The sequence below is a fragment of the Halichoerus grypus genome, chromosome 9 (assembly GCF_964656455.1).
Source record: "Halichoerus grypus chromosome 9, mHalGry1.hap1.1, whole genome shotgun sequence".
Taxonomy (NCBI): Eukaryota; Metazoa; Chordata; class Mammalia; order Carnivora; family Phocidae; genus Halichoerus; species Halichoerus grypus.
Window position 1 is genome coordinate 103,036,067 of NC_135720.1, and position 17,860 is coordinate 103,053,926.

General features: G+C 43.5%; 1 protein-coding gene across 2 annotated transcripts in view; it reads left to right on the top strand.

Moving 5' to 3' along the window:
- Positions 1-17,860, top strand: part of RCAN2 (regulator of calcineurin 2) — a 265,901-nt gene that overhangs the window by 163,820 nt on the left and 84,221 nt on the right. The window contains exon 1 of one of the 2 annotated variants that reach the window (XM_036114360.2): positions 3,597-3,906. The exons of the other annotated variant lie outside the window; for it this stretch is intronic. Coding sequence (XP_035970253.1) covers positions 3,820-3,906 — 87 coding nt within the window. The 5' untranslated portion in view covers positions 3,597-3,819. Of the gene's footprint in view, positions 1-3,596; positions 3,907-17,860 lie in introns of those variants that run through there. 2 annotated transcript variants of the gene reach the window in all.

The following is a 17,860-nucleotide window of genomic DNA, read 5'->3' on the forward strand; positions in this document are numbered from 1 at the left end:
TCTACTTGTCTTTTAAGATGCATTCATCCATTTACTTACCATTCATGCATCAGATATTTAATAGAACACCTCCTAAGTGTCAGGCACTCTTCTAGCCCTTGAGAAAAGCAGTGAACAGAATAGGCAAAATCTCTGCTTTTGTGGAGATTAAATTCTAGTTGGAGGAACAAACAATAAATTAAAAAGTGAACAGTAATTTCAGAGAATGAAAAGTGCTATGAATAAAATTAAAATGAAGATGCTGGGATAGGGATTGATTCTGTGTGTGTGTGTGCACGTGCATGCGTATGTTTGTGTACACATTTTATTTTAGGTGATCAGGGAGAGTTTCTCCAAGGGGATGGTATGTGAGCTGAGAGATGGATGATAGGAAGGATCCGGCCATGAAGAGATCTGGATATGTTCAGACAAAGGCAATAGCAAAGTACAAAGGCCCTGAGATGAGAAGGAACTAGGTGCTTCTTTGGAATGCAGAGAAAACCAGTGGGTCTGGGACATGGAGAGCACAGGGAAAAATGGTATGAGATGAGATGGAGAGTGGGTAGGAGCCAGGGTATGTAGGGCCTTATAGTCATCAGCCAGGGTGCTTATATACATACCCCAGACACCTCCAAGCCTGTCAGTCATCTCCCAGCTATAAAAAGTACACTCTATCTAGAGAAACAGGACACTATTTTAACATGGAAGCCCCTTAGGAGCTCTGGTCTATAGGAAAATGACTGCTTTTGTAGAGGCAATTGAATTGTATTGTATATCCAATTTGTTGAACCAACCTATTTTAAAAGCCCAATAATTTTATTTTAGAATCACCATATGCTCTCAATGCATATAATTCCACCCTAAAAACACTATTTACTCAACTTAATACTCGGTCCCCTTGTTAAAATACAGATTCCTCTGTGATGGGTAATACTCTGAGTTATCAGTCATTTCATGCTAATATAAATGAGTTGATAGCTGTATCCTTGAAAAGAGTTTTAAGAGAGGAAAGCGTAAAGTTAGTGGTTTCTGGAGCACAGGAAGGAATCTCCAGTGCAGAAACAAATCAGAATGGAGAAACTAAGGATGCATCAGAAAAAAATACTTACGTTACAATTTTGAGTGGGTTTCTGCCTCCTGGATAGACTAATGTCCTCCTGCCAAGACTTATCATAGCACGGCTGTTTTTCTTGAAATAACATATGTGAGTCCTTTCTAGCTCTTTCCTACATAGAAAGTGTGAAAGAATGCACAGATCCCAGTGATTACAATGCGTTGTTCCTACTGCCCTGCTGTTCCTTGTTGGGCTCTGGACATGCATGCTGGACCTAACCTCTGCAGATGAAGTGTTTTCAGGACTGAAACAGTGGTCCGCTGCAGGCAGCTCAATCAGCTGATGTGAACAGACCGTAGGCATCGCTTCCCAACTTCACATTCAAGTGACTTCATATTAGTTGCTTGCAATCAGCCCTGATAAGAATATTTACACCACAGAAATCAGCAAACACTACACCCTGGGCTTTTCTTTTCAGCGAGCTGATTGTTAGACACTTACCAGCATGCCGCTGGTGTGAAATTTTACAAAAGTCAATTTTAGCATACGCCATGGCATATGGAAAGAGTAGTGATGTCTGTTTTGCCTCTTGAACAGATGTCGATGGTATTCAAAATTATATTCATCTTTGTATATACTTTACATTTTGGCTATATTTATGTATATATAAGCTCCATATATGTTCTCAAAAACTTTTCCTGGCATTCCATGGTCAACTGGGTAGACACTAAGGGTCCCTCAAGGCTTTGAGTCATCTGGCTGTTATTCCCTTGTCTACCCCTGGCTACAGTCAAATTTGAGCTTCAGTATGCCTTGCCCCTCAAATAACCTATTCTTTTTTTTGGTCTGAGCACTTCTAGTCTGCTGCCCCTGTCTGATGGGCTCCCCTCACCTTCTCTGTCTACCCCTTCTCTGTCTACCGTAGCCTTATCCATGTTGCAAGGTCAGAGCAGAGGCCATGTCCTCCTTCTTGATGCTCAGCTGCCACAGCTGCTTTCATTATCCGTTGCTCTTCCTCCAGGGTTGCCACTAAATGCTGTCTGTGGCTCCTCAGCCACCATCTCGACGGCCACTGGCTCATTGTATAGATGTTTGTCTCCATGTCTTATCTCCTCCGCTGGATTTTAAGCCCCATAAGGATAGTGAATTTTGCTTATTCATCATTTTACCCTTAAGAGCATCTGGTGCAGAGCTTTGCATATAGTCATCACTCAGTAAGTGTTAGTTAAATTATCTGCATATATGACTTCATATTCCCCATAGTGGCCTGGACATCATAGTAAGTGCCACACAGACACACACAGATACACACAGACAGACACACCCACAAAATTTCATCAGTCTAAATATTTGTATTTGTGGACTGCTTTCATTTAGCATGGGAAATCTCTTACTGAAGGGGAACGGACACTAGGTCCAATTGTAATCCAATGAGGACCAACCACAAAACTTGTACTTGTGGTCTGAAAAGTCACCTTTCTCATCTGCATGCAAAATTGGAACGCTTTGTCCAATCATGTGTTAGAAAGGTGCCAATCTGATGCTCTCATGGCCACCAAAGATGCCACCGCATTCCCGGGGGAATAAATCCTGCGAGAATTTTAGTGAGTTCTACTGGGACTTTTACAAAACTAATGATAAAATAAAAACTCATCTGATATTTTCTCTTTGCTCATCCCTGCTGTCAAAGAAGGCTATTCCTGTTTAGTTGATTCATTCATTAAACAATTATTGCCTTCTCTTTCCACTCTGCTCAAGTCTCAGATACAAAGATGAATTATCCATGGCCCTGCCCCTCAACGATTCACAATCAGGAAGAGAAACCAAAAAAAGCAACCAGACACGTTCAAAGTCTCAGGCGAAATAGAGCCCCGAGGCTCTGACAGTGACCCACATCAGTGCATTTGCCCATTAGATTCTGCCATCTGTCCCCGCATGAGACGTTTGCTGTAACTCCTTTTCCACGATTGCTTTTGGTTTGAATGACCTTGGAGATAGTCTGAAATCTCGTGCTTGGAAGGGTGCTTTTAGAGTTACTGGTCTGCACTTACGTGCTTCAAATAGAATTTCACAAACCTCTAATTATCTTCTCCTACCAGGCCGCCTAAATGACTGACGACCAGCTCTTTAGTCACTCCAAGAATGGATTTCTATTCAGCCCGTGCCTGGGATGCATTAGGATGTCCAGAACATGTGTGGCTGCTGAGCGGCACAGGGCAATGAGCAGAAGCCAAGTAATTTGCAAAATGCCTCAACTTCCTGCTCATCTCTGAGGCAGAAAATTGTCACACCTTAACCTCAGGAGGCTCATCTGCAGAATTATTTACCCACCCTCCCGAAGCAGAGCCTCTCGTGTCAGATTCTCCCCAATGCTTTTTGCAAACATAAGCACTCGGCTGAAACAACAGCTATGACTCAGTTCCTAGCGAATGCCGCCTGAATTGATTTAGTCTGAGTTCAGATTTAGCACATAATCATGTTCAATTTGCTCCACTGCACTGCCTAGAGATAAAAGGCTTGGGGGGAAAAAAATAGCTTCAGCTTGTGTCAGTCTTGGTGGTGATGTCATTGCCATGAGAGAGCCGGGGCCGTTCATTAGTCTGCTGTGCAGCCTCAGACGCGGGCTGCGTGCGTGCAGAGGGAGCGGGCTCCAGGTGCCGAGCGCCGGCGATCCCCAGGGCGAGGCGGCACCCGGGGCCGGCCACGGCCACATCCACCTGGAGGCTCTTCCCATCACGCACAGCTCTGAGGTCGCCTAGCTCTTGATTGAAAATTCAGGAGGGGGAATGCCAGCCCCTAGCATGGACTGTGATGTTTCCACTCTGGTTGCCTGTGTGGTGGATGTCGAGGTCTTTACCAATCAGGAGGTTAAGGTATGCACCTGCAATCTTCCTTTTCATTGTTGCTGGTAGTGAAGCTGCTCGGCAGAGCCTTTTTTCGCTTAAGGAGACAGGCAGGACTTTGGTTAATAGTTTTCAGCTCACAGTCTGCGCTAGGAATGCAAGCGGGGAGTGCATGCCTGTGTTTAATTAGAATAAGTTAGAAGAGGGACTGGCACATGAATTTCGAATGTGATAAGGTCCACCATTGTCTGGTTTTTTTTTTCTTGTCTCTTCTATTAGGTCACCCCCACCCCCACCCCCAGGCATCCCTTTCATAGTAGACATGTTTTCGTAGTCTCGTATCTGTGTGTCAGTAAGGAGAATTTGCCAGTCCTTAGTGTTGAGAGGGGTATTGATCGCGGATTCAATGAAGAAAGCACACATAATAAACGTCGCACCCAGGACACCCTGAGAGTGGGACAGTAAGCCCTTCAGGGCCCGTCACTGCACTGTGCCATGATGTGGTCTTCCAGTGGAACAAAAGCTGTCCTACAGATGACAGGTTCAATCTCTAGCTCTCTGGAAATCAAAGTTGCAGAGCAGCTGCTGAAATTTTCTTTGTCAGGCAAAGGAAGCAAGTCATTTTCCCTCAGCAGTTGTCCATCAAGAAAGTTCAGCCGTAAATAAATTTTGCATCTTAAGATGTAGGACTCCAGGCCGTTGGTCCCCACAGATTGTCTGCAGCAATCATTTAATTGTCTAGGTAATTGTCCCCTGATGATAGTCGGTCTTTTTTTTCCCTCATTTGGTTTTATATTATGAAAAAGAGTCCATGCTTGGAAAATGGGGATTTTGCTTTCTTCTCTCATGTGGCAAAGAAGAGCTCGCAGAAGCCTCTTACTTGAACAGTTCACACAGAGAAAGGACAGTTACTCATTGTGTAACGGGAGGAAGCAAAGGGGAATTACAGCGCATAATCATTTTCCGCCTTCACCTTAGTCTCTACTCAGAGGAAGACCCTGCATTCTGCATTGTTGAGTGTGTGTCGGTGACACCCCGGGGCTTGCCAGGTGGGGATTTATGCGTTCACTAGCATATCACTAGCCTAACACTTGGCTCTGTCATTCAGGACTGCGGTTTCGAACCCTCTCTTGACATGGATTCAAGAATCCGGTTTGTTGTTCCTGCATATTTCAAATGTGTGGCTCCGTGTTTACCAGTTCTGCTGGTGCTGTGCCTGGGTCTACCACCTGTCACATTGAGGTTCGGAAAATTAGGACAGCGTGGTTTGGTGCCGCCTATGATTGTGTCCGAAATGGAAACGTGCGTGCAGAGACTCCCGGTGCTGCCGGTCAGACCTGCCGTAAGCACCCCAGGAGAGAGAGCAGCCATGAAAGCCCCTCCGGTTTAAAACCAACTTCCAGTCCCGTGCAGGTAGCTGGATGGAGAGACATCTTCCAGCAACTGCTGGTACAGAATTATGTGTCCGTCGAGTCAAACTTCCTAGTTCCCCTCTGTCCTTAACAGTTATCTGTTGATTACATGCGTGCTCTGCAAACGTCATAAGATAATCTGAACTTTTTTCAGTCCGAGAAATGATAGTGAGAACATTTTTATTCAGGATCTGCAATATGCCAGGTATTGTGCTTATTCAGGAAGGAGCTTAAAAATATGCTTGTATGACAGATGGGTCTGTGATAAAGATATACGCTATTTCTTAAAGATGGAGTGTTCTGTGGAATTAAGGGGACACAACATTCCTACAGCTGATTGTCCTTGAGTGGCTGGGAGGGCTTTGTGGAGAAGGTGATACTTGCACTTAGAGGTGGGCAGATTTTGATACAGAAGAAGGGCGGCACGGGGATGGGAAGCATTCCATTTTGCAGTCGGGTGAGTCAATGCATTTGACTGCAGTAGGTTCTCTGTGAGGGATTGGAGGGGAAACCGGGGAGTGAGTCAGGGCCAGATTATAACGCAGCTGACACTGTTCATCGGAAATGTATGGATTTTTCCTGCAAGACTCTCCCCAGAAAGATGTGTTAGATGTCTTTACTGCTAGACACCACTGAATCTTTTTTTGTGCCTTATTTTCTCACCTGTAATGTAGCTATAATAGTAGTTTCTACCTCATTGGCTTGGTAGGAGGATTAAAGAAAATTATACATGTGAGATAATTAACACAGTGCCTGACACGTATTTAGTGTTCAGTAACTGTTAGCTCTAGCTGTAACTGTCCCCGTCATCTTTTTAGACATCCTCTGAAGGTGATAGGTTCCTTTTGCCAGTTAACTGGAATGTCTTAACTCCAGCTGAGTTTACAGTGATCATCCAGGACACTGAAACTGCTTTCCCTCCCAAATCCCCAACACACACACACACACACACACACACACACACACACACACACACACACTAGCAACTTAGAAAACACAGCACTTCCTTTTAGACATTTAATGTAAAACGGTGACATTATTGGGGCGCCTGGGTGGCTCAGTCATTAAGCATCTGCCTTCGGCTCAGGTCACGATCCCAGGGTCCTGGGATCGAGCCCCGCATCGGGCTCCCTGCTCGGCAGGAAGCCTGATTCTCCCTCTTCCACGCCCCCTCCTTGTGTTCCCTCTCTCTCTGTGTCTCTCTCTGTCAAATAAATAAATAAAATCTTAAAAAAAAAAAAAAACGGTGACATTATTATCAAGCAAAGATCTACTTTGTGCTTATTAAAAAAGGGGGGAAAATGCACAAACTAAGGCGGGCCAAAGATGTTTGTTGAGAAAAACCACATGTTCCTTGTTTAGAAGTGAGCATTGCTTCTTGTCAGGAAGAGATGTTCAAATGTAAAATTCTGGCACCGAAGTTTCTCCAAAGGTAAATATCATTAATTACCAATCTTCTATACATGATGGAGCCAGGAGTTCCTTTCTTCAAAGTCTTTAATATTTAGTGTTAGAGAAAAGGGAAGCACTTGGGGCGGGGGGCATTGTCTCACATGCCTGCAATCCGGCTTGCTTGATCTCAGGGCTTGATCTCAGGCTTTCTTGCGTTTTACAGACTCTCCCTTTATACAGGTAGTGCCCTTGGGAAAGCAACCACACCAGGGTTATGCAACCAGCAAGCACTCTTCACAAGTGCAGTGGTTTATTTGAAAGGAGTGGAGACATATGCAAATCTAACATCCTATTGCAACTTAGAAGACCTTATCCTCAATGGGGGATCTCAGCTGGTTGCATTGAGGTCCCTTTGGGCTCCAATGTCCTAAATTTCATCAAAACTGCTAGAGCAATAGTACCAAAAAGAGGGGGAAATCAGGCAAATAGAGTTCTGCCATATTTGTCTTTCTCCACATACTCCATTGGTGGTGGTATGAACTTAGCTGTCTGTCTTATGGCGTAAGAATGCTCAGAGAGATGAAGAAATTTGAAGCCCTCCCAATAGAAGGAAAATGATATGATGAAAGGTAGATTGTGTGTGTGTGTGTGTGTATACGTGTGTAGGGTTGGTTTTGTACGGTATTCTTCCCATATTTCTGAGAATGGTCTTCCTCCTCCACAAGGAGCCAAATCCTTCGAAAAAATGAAAGGGCTCCAGATATGGGTAATGAAATTTATATTTTGCTTTAGTCCCGTGGTTCTTTTTTTTTTTTTTTTTTAAAGATTTTATTTATTTATTTGAGAGAGAGAATGAGAGACAGAGAGCATGAGAGGGGGGAGGGTCAGAGGGAGAAGCAGGCTCCCCGCCGAGCAGGGAGCCTGATGCGGGACTCGATCCCGGGACTCCAGGATCATGACCTGAGCCGAAGGCAGTCGCTTAACCAACTGAGCCACCCAGGCGCCCTTTGCTTTAGTCCCGTGGTTCTTAACCCTGATTGACCATTGGGATCCCCTGGAGAACTTTTAAAAATATTGACAGTGCCCAGGCCCCAAGCCCAGAACTTGGCCAGTGGGAATGGAGCCCAGACACAGATTATCCTATAATAATAATAAGGATCTTGTCTCTTCTAGGCTCAGATGGATGCAGGTGGGGTCAGGGAAGAATTACCTAGAGTAACCTCTGCTTAAACACTTTGACCCATATCCCCCAAATGAAGATTTGGCATATGCAGTTTTAGAAGCAGTGTCTCCAAGCTGTCAGAAATGTTGAGACTCACCCAACATTTTTTGACCAGTTCGCCACACCTGCAGTTCTCCCACCTGGTTCCCAGCCAAGGATAAACACTCTTCTCCGCTGCTGGCCACGTGGGTGCCTTCCCAGAGCTGCAGAGGCAGCCTGCAGAAGAATGTCCCCCCTCCCCTTGGGGCAGCCTAGCCTGGGGCCATCCCTTCTCTGCAATGAAAGCTTCCCCTACGGAAAAGAGGTGGATGCCTCCTCTCTGGGCTAGAGGGCTTCTGTTTCATATTCCATGGATCCAGTCTTTTGTCCATGGACATTCATATGGGGGACAAGGGGCTCACAAAGCTCCTTTCTGCTCACTGGGAAACAGGCAGAAGGCATGATAGGTCTTATTAGAAGAACAAAAGTTTCAAAGACTGTTGGAGCTAGAGATTTGTTCATTCCTTCAAAAACATGTGTATGTGCACTTAACTACTAGCCAGGCAATGCTTTAGGCACTGGGAGGTGGACAAGACAGACATCCCTGCCCTCACGGAGTGTATATTTTAACAGGGGAGGTAGATAATCAACTAGTAAACAGATAAATGTATTCTGTAATTTCAGGTATAATAAGGGCTATGAAGAAAAATGAAGCAGAGAGAGGATAAATTGTTGGAGGGGGGGTTGCTTTGGGGGGTCCTTTGAGCTCCGATTTCCTAAATTTTGCTAAAGCTGCCAGAGCAATAGTAACAAAAAGAGGAGGAAATCAGGAAAATAGAGTTCTGCCATATTTGTCTTTCTCCAGAAATTCCACTGACCACTTTTTGAATGGATGGCCAGTGGAACCATTTCTGAGAGGTGACAGTTTATTTTTTTTATTAACATATAATGTATTATTTGTTTCAGGGGTACAGGTCTGTGATTCATCAGTCTTACACAATTCACAGCGCTCACCATAGCACATACCCTCCCCAATGTCCATCACCCAGCCACCCCATCCCTCCCACCCCCCTCCACTCCAGCAACCCTCAGTTTGTTTCCTGAGATTAAGAGTCCTTATGGTTTGTCTCCCTCTCTGGTTTCATCTTGTTTCATTTTTCCCTCCCTTCCGCTATTATCCTCTGTCTTGTTTCTCAAATTCCTCATATCAGTGAGATCATATGATAATTCTTTCTCTGATTGACTTATTTCGCTTATCATAATACCTTCTAGTTCCATCCACATCGTTGCAAGAGGTGGCAGTTTATTAAATGTCATTGTTCCAATATCATTCAGAGATCTAAATGAAGTGAGTGAGAGAGCCATGTATAGATCTGAGGGCAAAGCATTCCAGTAGAGGGAACAGTAAATGCAAAGAGAGGCTATCTTATTTGAAGTTCTTCTATTTTACCCAGCCCCTCATTTAGCCTATTTCAGCCATTCATTCATTTCAGGGACCTACTGAGGCTATTACTATTTTATGTCATTATGTATATTTTTAAAAGATGCTCCTTTCTAGAAACTGTGCTTAAGCAGATTTCCTCATGCTACATTTTATGCATGTTGGTTCTCTCGGGTGAGGAAGTAATATAAGCAGAAACTTGCTCTCTGCATAATAATTCTTCCTATGCTTGGAATCTTAGGATTGCTATAGGACTTCCCCTCGCCCCCCATTCCTGAAAGGCCAGGGCCTTTTAAGGTAACTCATAACTCCTATTTTCTCTCCTCTGCTTTTAAAAATGTGCCAGTATCCTTCCAATCCATGTAACCTTGAGCAAATCTCTTAACTTTTCTGGACACATGATAATCATGCTGAGAAAATTGCTCAATGCTTTGTGTATTTTGTTTTCCTTTTCACGTAATAGTATGAGGTGACTGACTCATGGTCTGTGTCATGCTGTTGTGTGAGTTATGTAAGAAACCAGCACATCGAGGCCACTTAATACAATGAAATCTCTGTCATTTTGAACCACTGGAAATTTCAAATTACTTGTTTTGTTTGGCGGGAGTCGTAGGAGGAGAAGGATGGAGCAGAGCTGGTATGATACACTTTCTACTCTACTTTGAGGAGAGACAAGTGACACAAGTGAATATGTGGGTGATGGGTTTCATGGATTGATTTGGAAGAAACGCTGTGAGTATTTGTCAGGGGAACCACTCAAGCCTCGTGCCTATTTCTCATGCTTCTCACGAACACAATGCTGGGTGGAAGGTCTGATCGCAGCCATGACCTTATGGCTCTACAGAGCTCTACAGCTCTTTCAGAGTCTTCAGAAACCATTGTGCTCACTCGGTAACTTAGATGACTTCGAGCTGTACATGATTTAATTTCAAAAATTGAAACCTTCTAGAGTATTCATGGTAACATGGAGTAACCAAAATGTTAACAGAAATTCTCATACTGTCATGGATGGCTATAATATTAAACGGCATTTGTTTCATATATCTGTCCACCTTTAGTTTCTGAAAACCAAAAGGGAGTGTATGGGAGGGTGGGTGGGTTGGCATGTTCATAACAGATCTTACCTCTCTAGCAAAACAAAAACTTGCTCTTTCTCAGGGCGCCTGGGTGGCTCAGTCTGTTAAGCATCTGCCTTCAGCTCAGGTCATGATCTCAGAGTCCTGGGATCGAGCCTGCATTGGGCTCCCCACTCAGTGGGGAATCTGCTTCTCTCCCTATCCCTCTACCCCTCCCCCCCATACATGCTCACTCTCTCTCAAATAAATAAAATCTTTAAAAAAAATTGCTATTTCTCTGATAATAAAATGGACCGGAACTGAGGCCATTTTTGAAAATAAATGAATTAATGCAAAACTGAACATTAGAAATTAACCCTAAAAATACTTTAAGAAACTTAACATTCTTAAAGGGCCATATTGAATATTTTCTGAAGAAAGTAGCAAACATCTTTCACAGAGTGGGAAGAAGTGATTTTATGCAAGTGACAGATGCTCCTTGAGAAGGTTAACAGACAGATTTCTCAGCCACCTGTCATGTTAGGAGATGACAAGGTACAGTATTCAACTAAAGACATTGTCAAGCAGGAAAGTCAACTAAAAACTTATCTGTTTAAAGAGTCTTTTAACTGTTGGAAAGTAACTGAGACACTGACAGTTTCTACCTCTAACCTAAGTGTCAGATTTATTGAGCAACAACAAGGATGCCACAACATCCTCGTTAACTCATTCTCCTAAAGCAATAGATTTGAGTGTAAAAATGGGAGTACCATTTGCATCTGATTCTGTTCAAATACAACTATCCATAATTTATAATAGCCTGTTTTAGTACTTTCTGATGAAGACAATAAGAAAGAAAATGACATTTGAAACATTTGTTATCATTTGATCTGTTTAGATTGTAAGCTTAAGAGGCATCATGACTTTGTGGTGAGCAGCTCAGCTTTCCAGGGAGGTCATAAACTCTCCAACCCACACCTGGCCTAGAATTTCTTTATGTAAAGGGAACGTATCCCTTCCCAGCTCTAAATCTAAGCTCATTCCAAATACAACTTAAAAAAAAAGCAACATCATTTAATGAAGATTTTTTTAAATTTAAATTCAATTAGCGAAGGTATAGTACATCATTGGTTTGATATAATGTTCAATGATTCATCAGTTCAGTGTAACACCCAGTGCTTTTATTTATTTATTTGACAGAGAGCGAGAGAGAGAGCACATAAGCAGAGGGGAGGGGCAGAGGGAAAAGGAGAAGCAGACCCCTGTGGAGCAGGGAGCCCAACACGGGGTTCGTTCCCAGGACCCCGAGATCATGACCTGAGCTGAAGGCAGCGCTTAACTGACTGAGCCACCCGGGTGCCCCATAATGAGGATTTCAAGTGGGTAAAAGTTATGTCCTCTCCACTCTGTCTAGAATGGAGAATTTAAAAGTAGTTGAGAATAAAATATCTACCAAGTTAGACCTTCCCTAGAAAATACTCACTATATGTGCTTTCATAGTCCTCTTTTGACTAAATGTATCTAGGTGGAAAATACACACATACACACGCACACAACATACACACAAACATATGGTGTATTGCATATATATACTAAATATTTTTCTTTCTTTTTCTTTTTTCCCCTTCCACAACCATGGAATGTTTCTTCTGTACTACTCTGGCCTGTCTAACTAGATCTTAAACTTGTCAGGGGATAAAGAGTCCAGGGACGGTGCTGATGAGCACTGGGTGTTACATACAACTGATGAATTGTTGAACGCTACATCAAAAACTAATGCTGTACTATATGTTGGCTAACTGAACATAATTTAAAAAAAAAAAAAGAGTCTAGAGAAGGTTCCTGGCAAAAAAGGCTGAACAGAAGTCTAAACAATTCCTACAGGCAGGGGAAACACTAAGAAACCCATTGCCTTTTCTCTTATTATTATAAACCAAAGGGATGTGTACGTTCTTATAGTCTAGTAGCCCAATTACTTTCTCCAGAATCCAGTATGCCAGCACTGAATTGTGAACATTTTTTAAAGGTTTTCAAAAAGATCTTGACCCTTCAGCTTCCAGAAAGATGATGTTAGCGAATTTATCCTTCTTTGTTAGATTGACCATGGACCAGCTTTCATCCCTCCAAATGGCACCTTCCTTAATATTCTACTTGTCTCAACAATAGGGTAGTTTGCTGCTTAGTTGTAAGATTTCCCCCCCCCATCTCTGGTGGTTCTAAAGGAATCAGTGGGCAATGTTCCTGTTGTGCATCAAAGAGTTGATTTGGGGGAGTCATTTAGTAAGTTGATCATTAAACATGACAATAGATGTAAACCCCAAGAGATTTTCATCTCCATCTATCAATATTATATGTTATCAAGATAAGCAATTTAGAAATTCTAACAGGGCACCTGGGTGGCTTGGTCAGTTGGGTGTCTGCTTTTGGCTCAGGTCATGATACCAGGGTCCTGGGATCGAGTCCTGCATCGGGCTCCCTGCTCCTTGGGGAGCCTGCTTCTCCCTCTGCCTCTGCCTCTCTCTCTCTCTGTCTCTCATGAATAAATAAATAAAATCTTAAAAAAAAAAGAAGAAATTCTAACAGCTCCTCCCATTCACTGAGTACTTCTAAAGGCCAGGCACAAGGCACACACCAGGTATTCCTTGACATCCCCATAAGAGACTTAAGCATCTATTTTCTTGCCCCATTAGAAACAGGTTCCTGATCAGAGAAACAAAACTTTTGCACAAGATTACACAGCTAGGACTTGAAAGAACTGGGACTCAAACTTCAGTTTGCTTCATTCTTCTGCTACTAAAATATTCCTAAGGATTAATTAACAAGCCATTAATTAATTATTAGGAACAAAGATGTAAGTCTTAGAGGATCAGACATTGAACTCATATGCAGTATTTCTTCTAGTGTCCAAAACAACTCTTTGGCTTGTATTTCTTATCAGAGGCAGGAGTACTCCTTTTATAGAAATCAGTAGTTGAGACCATTTTACTTTTCTCAATAAATCTAACATTGTGACACTCCTAGGCAGAGCATTTGTTCTGGATTTCATTTTAAAATTTGTCTCAGGGGCGCCTGGGTGGCTCAGTCGTTAAGCGTCTGCCTTCGGCTCAGGTCATGATCCCAGGGTCCTGGGATCGAGCCCCGCATCGGGCTCCCTGCTCAGCGGGGAGTCTGCTTCTCCTCCCTCTCCTGCTCCCCCTGCTTGTGCTCTCTCTCCCACTGTATCTCGCTCTGTCAAATAAATAAATAAAATCTTTAAAAAAAATAAAATAAAATAAAATAAAATTTGTTTCAAAATCTAATAATGCCATCTCGTCGGGGAGAAAAAAAAAAGTAAAGTCTGCTGGAAAACCCAGGGGCTCACCAACAGGCTGATATCACCTGGCATGACAGCCCTTTTGCCCCTTTCCTGGTGTCACCGAATATTTTCCATCAAGGGAGAGGGGTGATCTGTGAAGTGTGGAGCAGCAGTGGTGAGAGTGTTAATCACAATAATAGTATTTGACTCGTGGACAGTGCTTTGCGAATTATGCAAAACTCCGCTTTATAGGACACCTCCAAGGTAAATAAGATCACACAGTTCATAAGGGGAAGATGGGACTGGTATTTTGTTCACGATGCAGGATCTCACGGGGGTATCATTGTAGCCTGATCAATAGTACATCTAATAGAATTGATTTCCTCTTCTGTGACTTCCCTGTGCCTTTAGGTATTGCTAAGACAGTCCTCTCAGGCCCCCTTTCCTAGAACAGCAAAGGCAAGCAATGAGCACACTTAATAATTGCAACAGTGTATCGAGTACTTACTATTTGTCAGGCACTGTTCAAAGTGCTTTTATTCATTAATTCTTTCATTCATTCATCCATCAAATATGTACTGGGTGCCTTCCTTGTTCAAGGCCTCACACTAGACTCCAGAGACATGGAGATGAACAGTCCTCTTGCGTACAGAAGCCTGTGCTCTGTCATGGTGCAGTGTTGGCCTTTATTCCAGTCCATTTCATTTTTCCCAAAAAGGACCACGCTGTTTCGACCTCTAAAGAAGCCTCCTTCGCTGACATGGGGCAAGTGAGAAGGAAGCAAGCCCGGCCTCCAAATCAGACACCCTACTGAGAATTCTCTATTTGGCTCCTCGGACACTTACTGACTGTGTGACCTTGAGCAAGGAGACTTATACTTTGCTTCAAGTTTCCTCAACTGCACAAGGAAGAAAATACTAGTACTTCCCTCATCGGTTGGTGGTGAGGAGTACATGCATTTAAGTATATGAAAAACTTAACACAGTGGCTAGCACACAGAACAGGCACCAGTAAAGTTAGCCTTCATCACCACCACCATCATCATGCTCAATAGTAGTAGACGTCTTTTTTTTTTTTTTTTTAAGATTTTATTTATTTATTTGAGAGAGAGAGAGCACAAGCAGGGGGAGCAGCAGGCAGAGGGAGAAGCAGGCTCCCCATTGAGCAGGGAGCCCGATGCAGGACTCGATCCCAGCACCCTGGGACCATGACCTGAGCCGAAGGCAGACGCTTAATCGACTGAGCCCCCCAGGCGCCCCAGTAGTAGACTTCTTATATAGTTTTGGGTTATCTTGCCGGGGTGAGATGTGCCCATCATTATGTCAGACTCTTGCCCTGCAGTTTTCCACTCCGCTTTGCACAGGGGCTGCAGTGCACTTCCTCAGTGACACTCTGAGGTCACAGAACTGGAGTGGGAAGCCACTGGCTCAGTGAAGGAGCAAGGAGCCACAGACCCAGATAGGCGGCAAGGATGCTGTGGTTGTCGGGCTGTGTCTCTCCCCTGCTTTGTGACTTTTCTTGTCCAGATGTCCCTAGGTCAGTTCCCCCCTTGAGAGCAGGCAGCAGCAGGAAATGAGGTGTCTGGACAAACAGGAAGTATCTCACTGTGCAGCCACTTGGGGTTGGGGGGGCGGGGAAGCCATTCGGAAGTTGCCTAGATGACTGAGTTAATGGAAAGGGAAGGAGTCTGGAAACCCCCCACCCCCACTTGACTAAAATTCAGAGGCTCAGTGGTTCCCATCTCAGAACAAAGCCCAAGTCCTTGCTGTGGTCCTCAAGGTTCATCTGACCTTGCCCCAACTGCCTTGTCCATCTCATCTCTTCTGTATATTTCTTCCTCTCATTTGACTCAAACTACCTTGCTCCCTGCACGTGCCAAGCATCCCCTTTAACTTGTGTTTGCTGTGCCCTCTGCTCTGAATGGTCTTCCTCCTGGTGGTCCACCTGGCTTGCTCCTCTGTTATGGAGCCATTCCTTGACCACCCAATCTAAAAGAGCACAGCCCGGGGTGCCTGGGTGGCTCAGTTGGTTAAGCATCTGACTCTTGATTTCCGCTCAAGTCATGAACGCAGGGTTGTGAGATCAAGCCCCACGTGAGGCTCCCCGTTCAGTGGGGAGTCTGCTTGAGATTCTTTCTCTCCCTCTCCCTCTGTCTCTACTCTTCCGCGGCTCTCTTTCTCTCTGTCTCTAAAATAAATAAATAAATCTTAAAATAAATAAAATAAAATAAAAGAGCACACAGCCTGCTGGTCACTCCCCACCCCATGCCCTGCCTTGCTTTCTCTCATGGCACAATCACAAGGTGACATACTCTGAGTTTATTTATTGGGTCATTGTCTATAGCCATCCCCTCCTACCAAATGCAAGCTTCATGAGGGCAGGGGCGTTTCCCTTTGTCCACCGCTGTGTTCCTAGAGACTGTCACGCGGTAACATCAAGAAAATGTGTGTTAACAAAGGAATGATAGGCTCCAATTCTCAGTATCCTTGAACGTGCAGTTAGGCCACCTTCTTTGAAAGGGAAGTGAAGATTCGGGTTTCCAGATAAAAGGCCAGGTTTAATAAGCAGTCAGAGAGAGGTATGTATGGAGGAATACAGGAGTTTAAGGTAAGATGCCCATTAACGTAAAGAGAGGTTGAACATAGAACCTAATTTTTTCAAAATATATTTAAACACCTCTCTCTGAGCAGGAATTTTAAATGGGCTTATAGACTATTTTCACCACAGTAATGCTAAACTATAATTGCAGTTCTTTCAATATTGACCTTCACTTCTCATTTCTATTTTAAAACTGCAGAGATAGGTGGAAATTAGATTAATTACCCAAGCTGAGCTGAATTTCTCTTTTGCTTAATAGGCTTCTTGCCCTAAAAACTTTGTATCCTGCCATGTGCACCTACCTCTGACTGCTTATTAACTTGTGTCATAAAACTAGTAAACAGTTCTGTGATACTTAAAACAAACAAAAAAGAACTGAACTTAAAGTGCTACTATTCATTGCCTGAATAAAGAAGCAGTAGATCTGAATTATTAATGAGCAGGTTAGTGGATGGTCTATTTTATATTCTCACATTGTAAGGAAGCGCTCCATACTTTATGGTGCTCAGCAAAATAATATTCTATATTTAAATAACACTTACCCTATTATTAACAGCAATCAACATTTACGTAAGCCTCAGAGGACTGAGCCTTCCTTCATTGAATGCTTATTCATGCCAACCCTTTGATGCAGGTGGGAAGTATTCTCTCAATGAGGAATTCAGGTTAGAAGTGTTCCCCCAGATTATGTACCCAATCAATAGAGACTTTTTAAAGTTTGCTTATTTTTCTTTCACATTCTCATTGCATAGTTCTTGGAGGTGGAACCAAGAAGCAACTAGGTATAATGATTTAGTGGAAAGCAACTTGGTCTTTGGAAGCAAAAAGACCTGAATTCATGTTACGTCTTATTTATGGATTTTCTTATTTATGTAAAGAAAAGATATAGATTTAGGTTAAGGGCTATTGGAATATAGGTGATCAATACATTATTACTGATGTCTGTGAGGCATCTCATCCATTCCTCCCATATTTATCAAAGATGATGGAGCACTTGTTAGATAGTAAGCACTGATTCCATACTTGGGAATTCAGGAATGGAGACATGCCTCCTGCCATCAAGGAGCTCACAGGTTGATGGAGAAGTAGAGGTGGTAAACAGATACATAGAGTTTAGAAAACGCTATGGTTTGGGTAAGCCTAGTGTGCTTTGGGAATCTATAATAGGGTGGTCTGGGATGATGAGGAAAGGCTTCCTCAAGGACATAACTCTTGAATTACAGCTTTACAGTTTAAGTAGGTGTTTGATAGGTGTAGGAAAGATGGAAGTAGTAGGAGGGGGTATTTCTGGGGGTGGAAAGAGGGCCTGCATCAGAGAGTGGTGATGCTATGAAGAAGTAGCACCTGGGTGGATGCTGGATTATACAGAGGCTGGGCCCACATTATGGAGGAGTTGGACCTTATGCTTGAGTCCAGTCGGATTGGGCCATGGCAAGCATTGTAAGCAGAAGAGTGACTCATCGTCCTGCTCTGGCAGTCCTCTGGAAAGTCCTCTCTGGTTGTAGCATGACTGTGGCCACACCAAGGCTGATGCTGCAGAGCCATCGAAGAGGAGGGGGCTGCCTCATCCCAGCCAGACAGGAAGAGGGC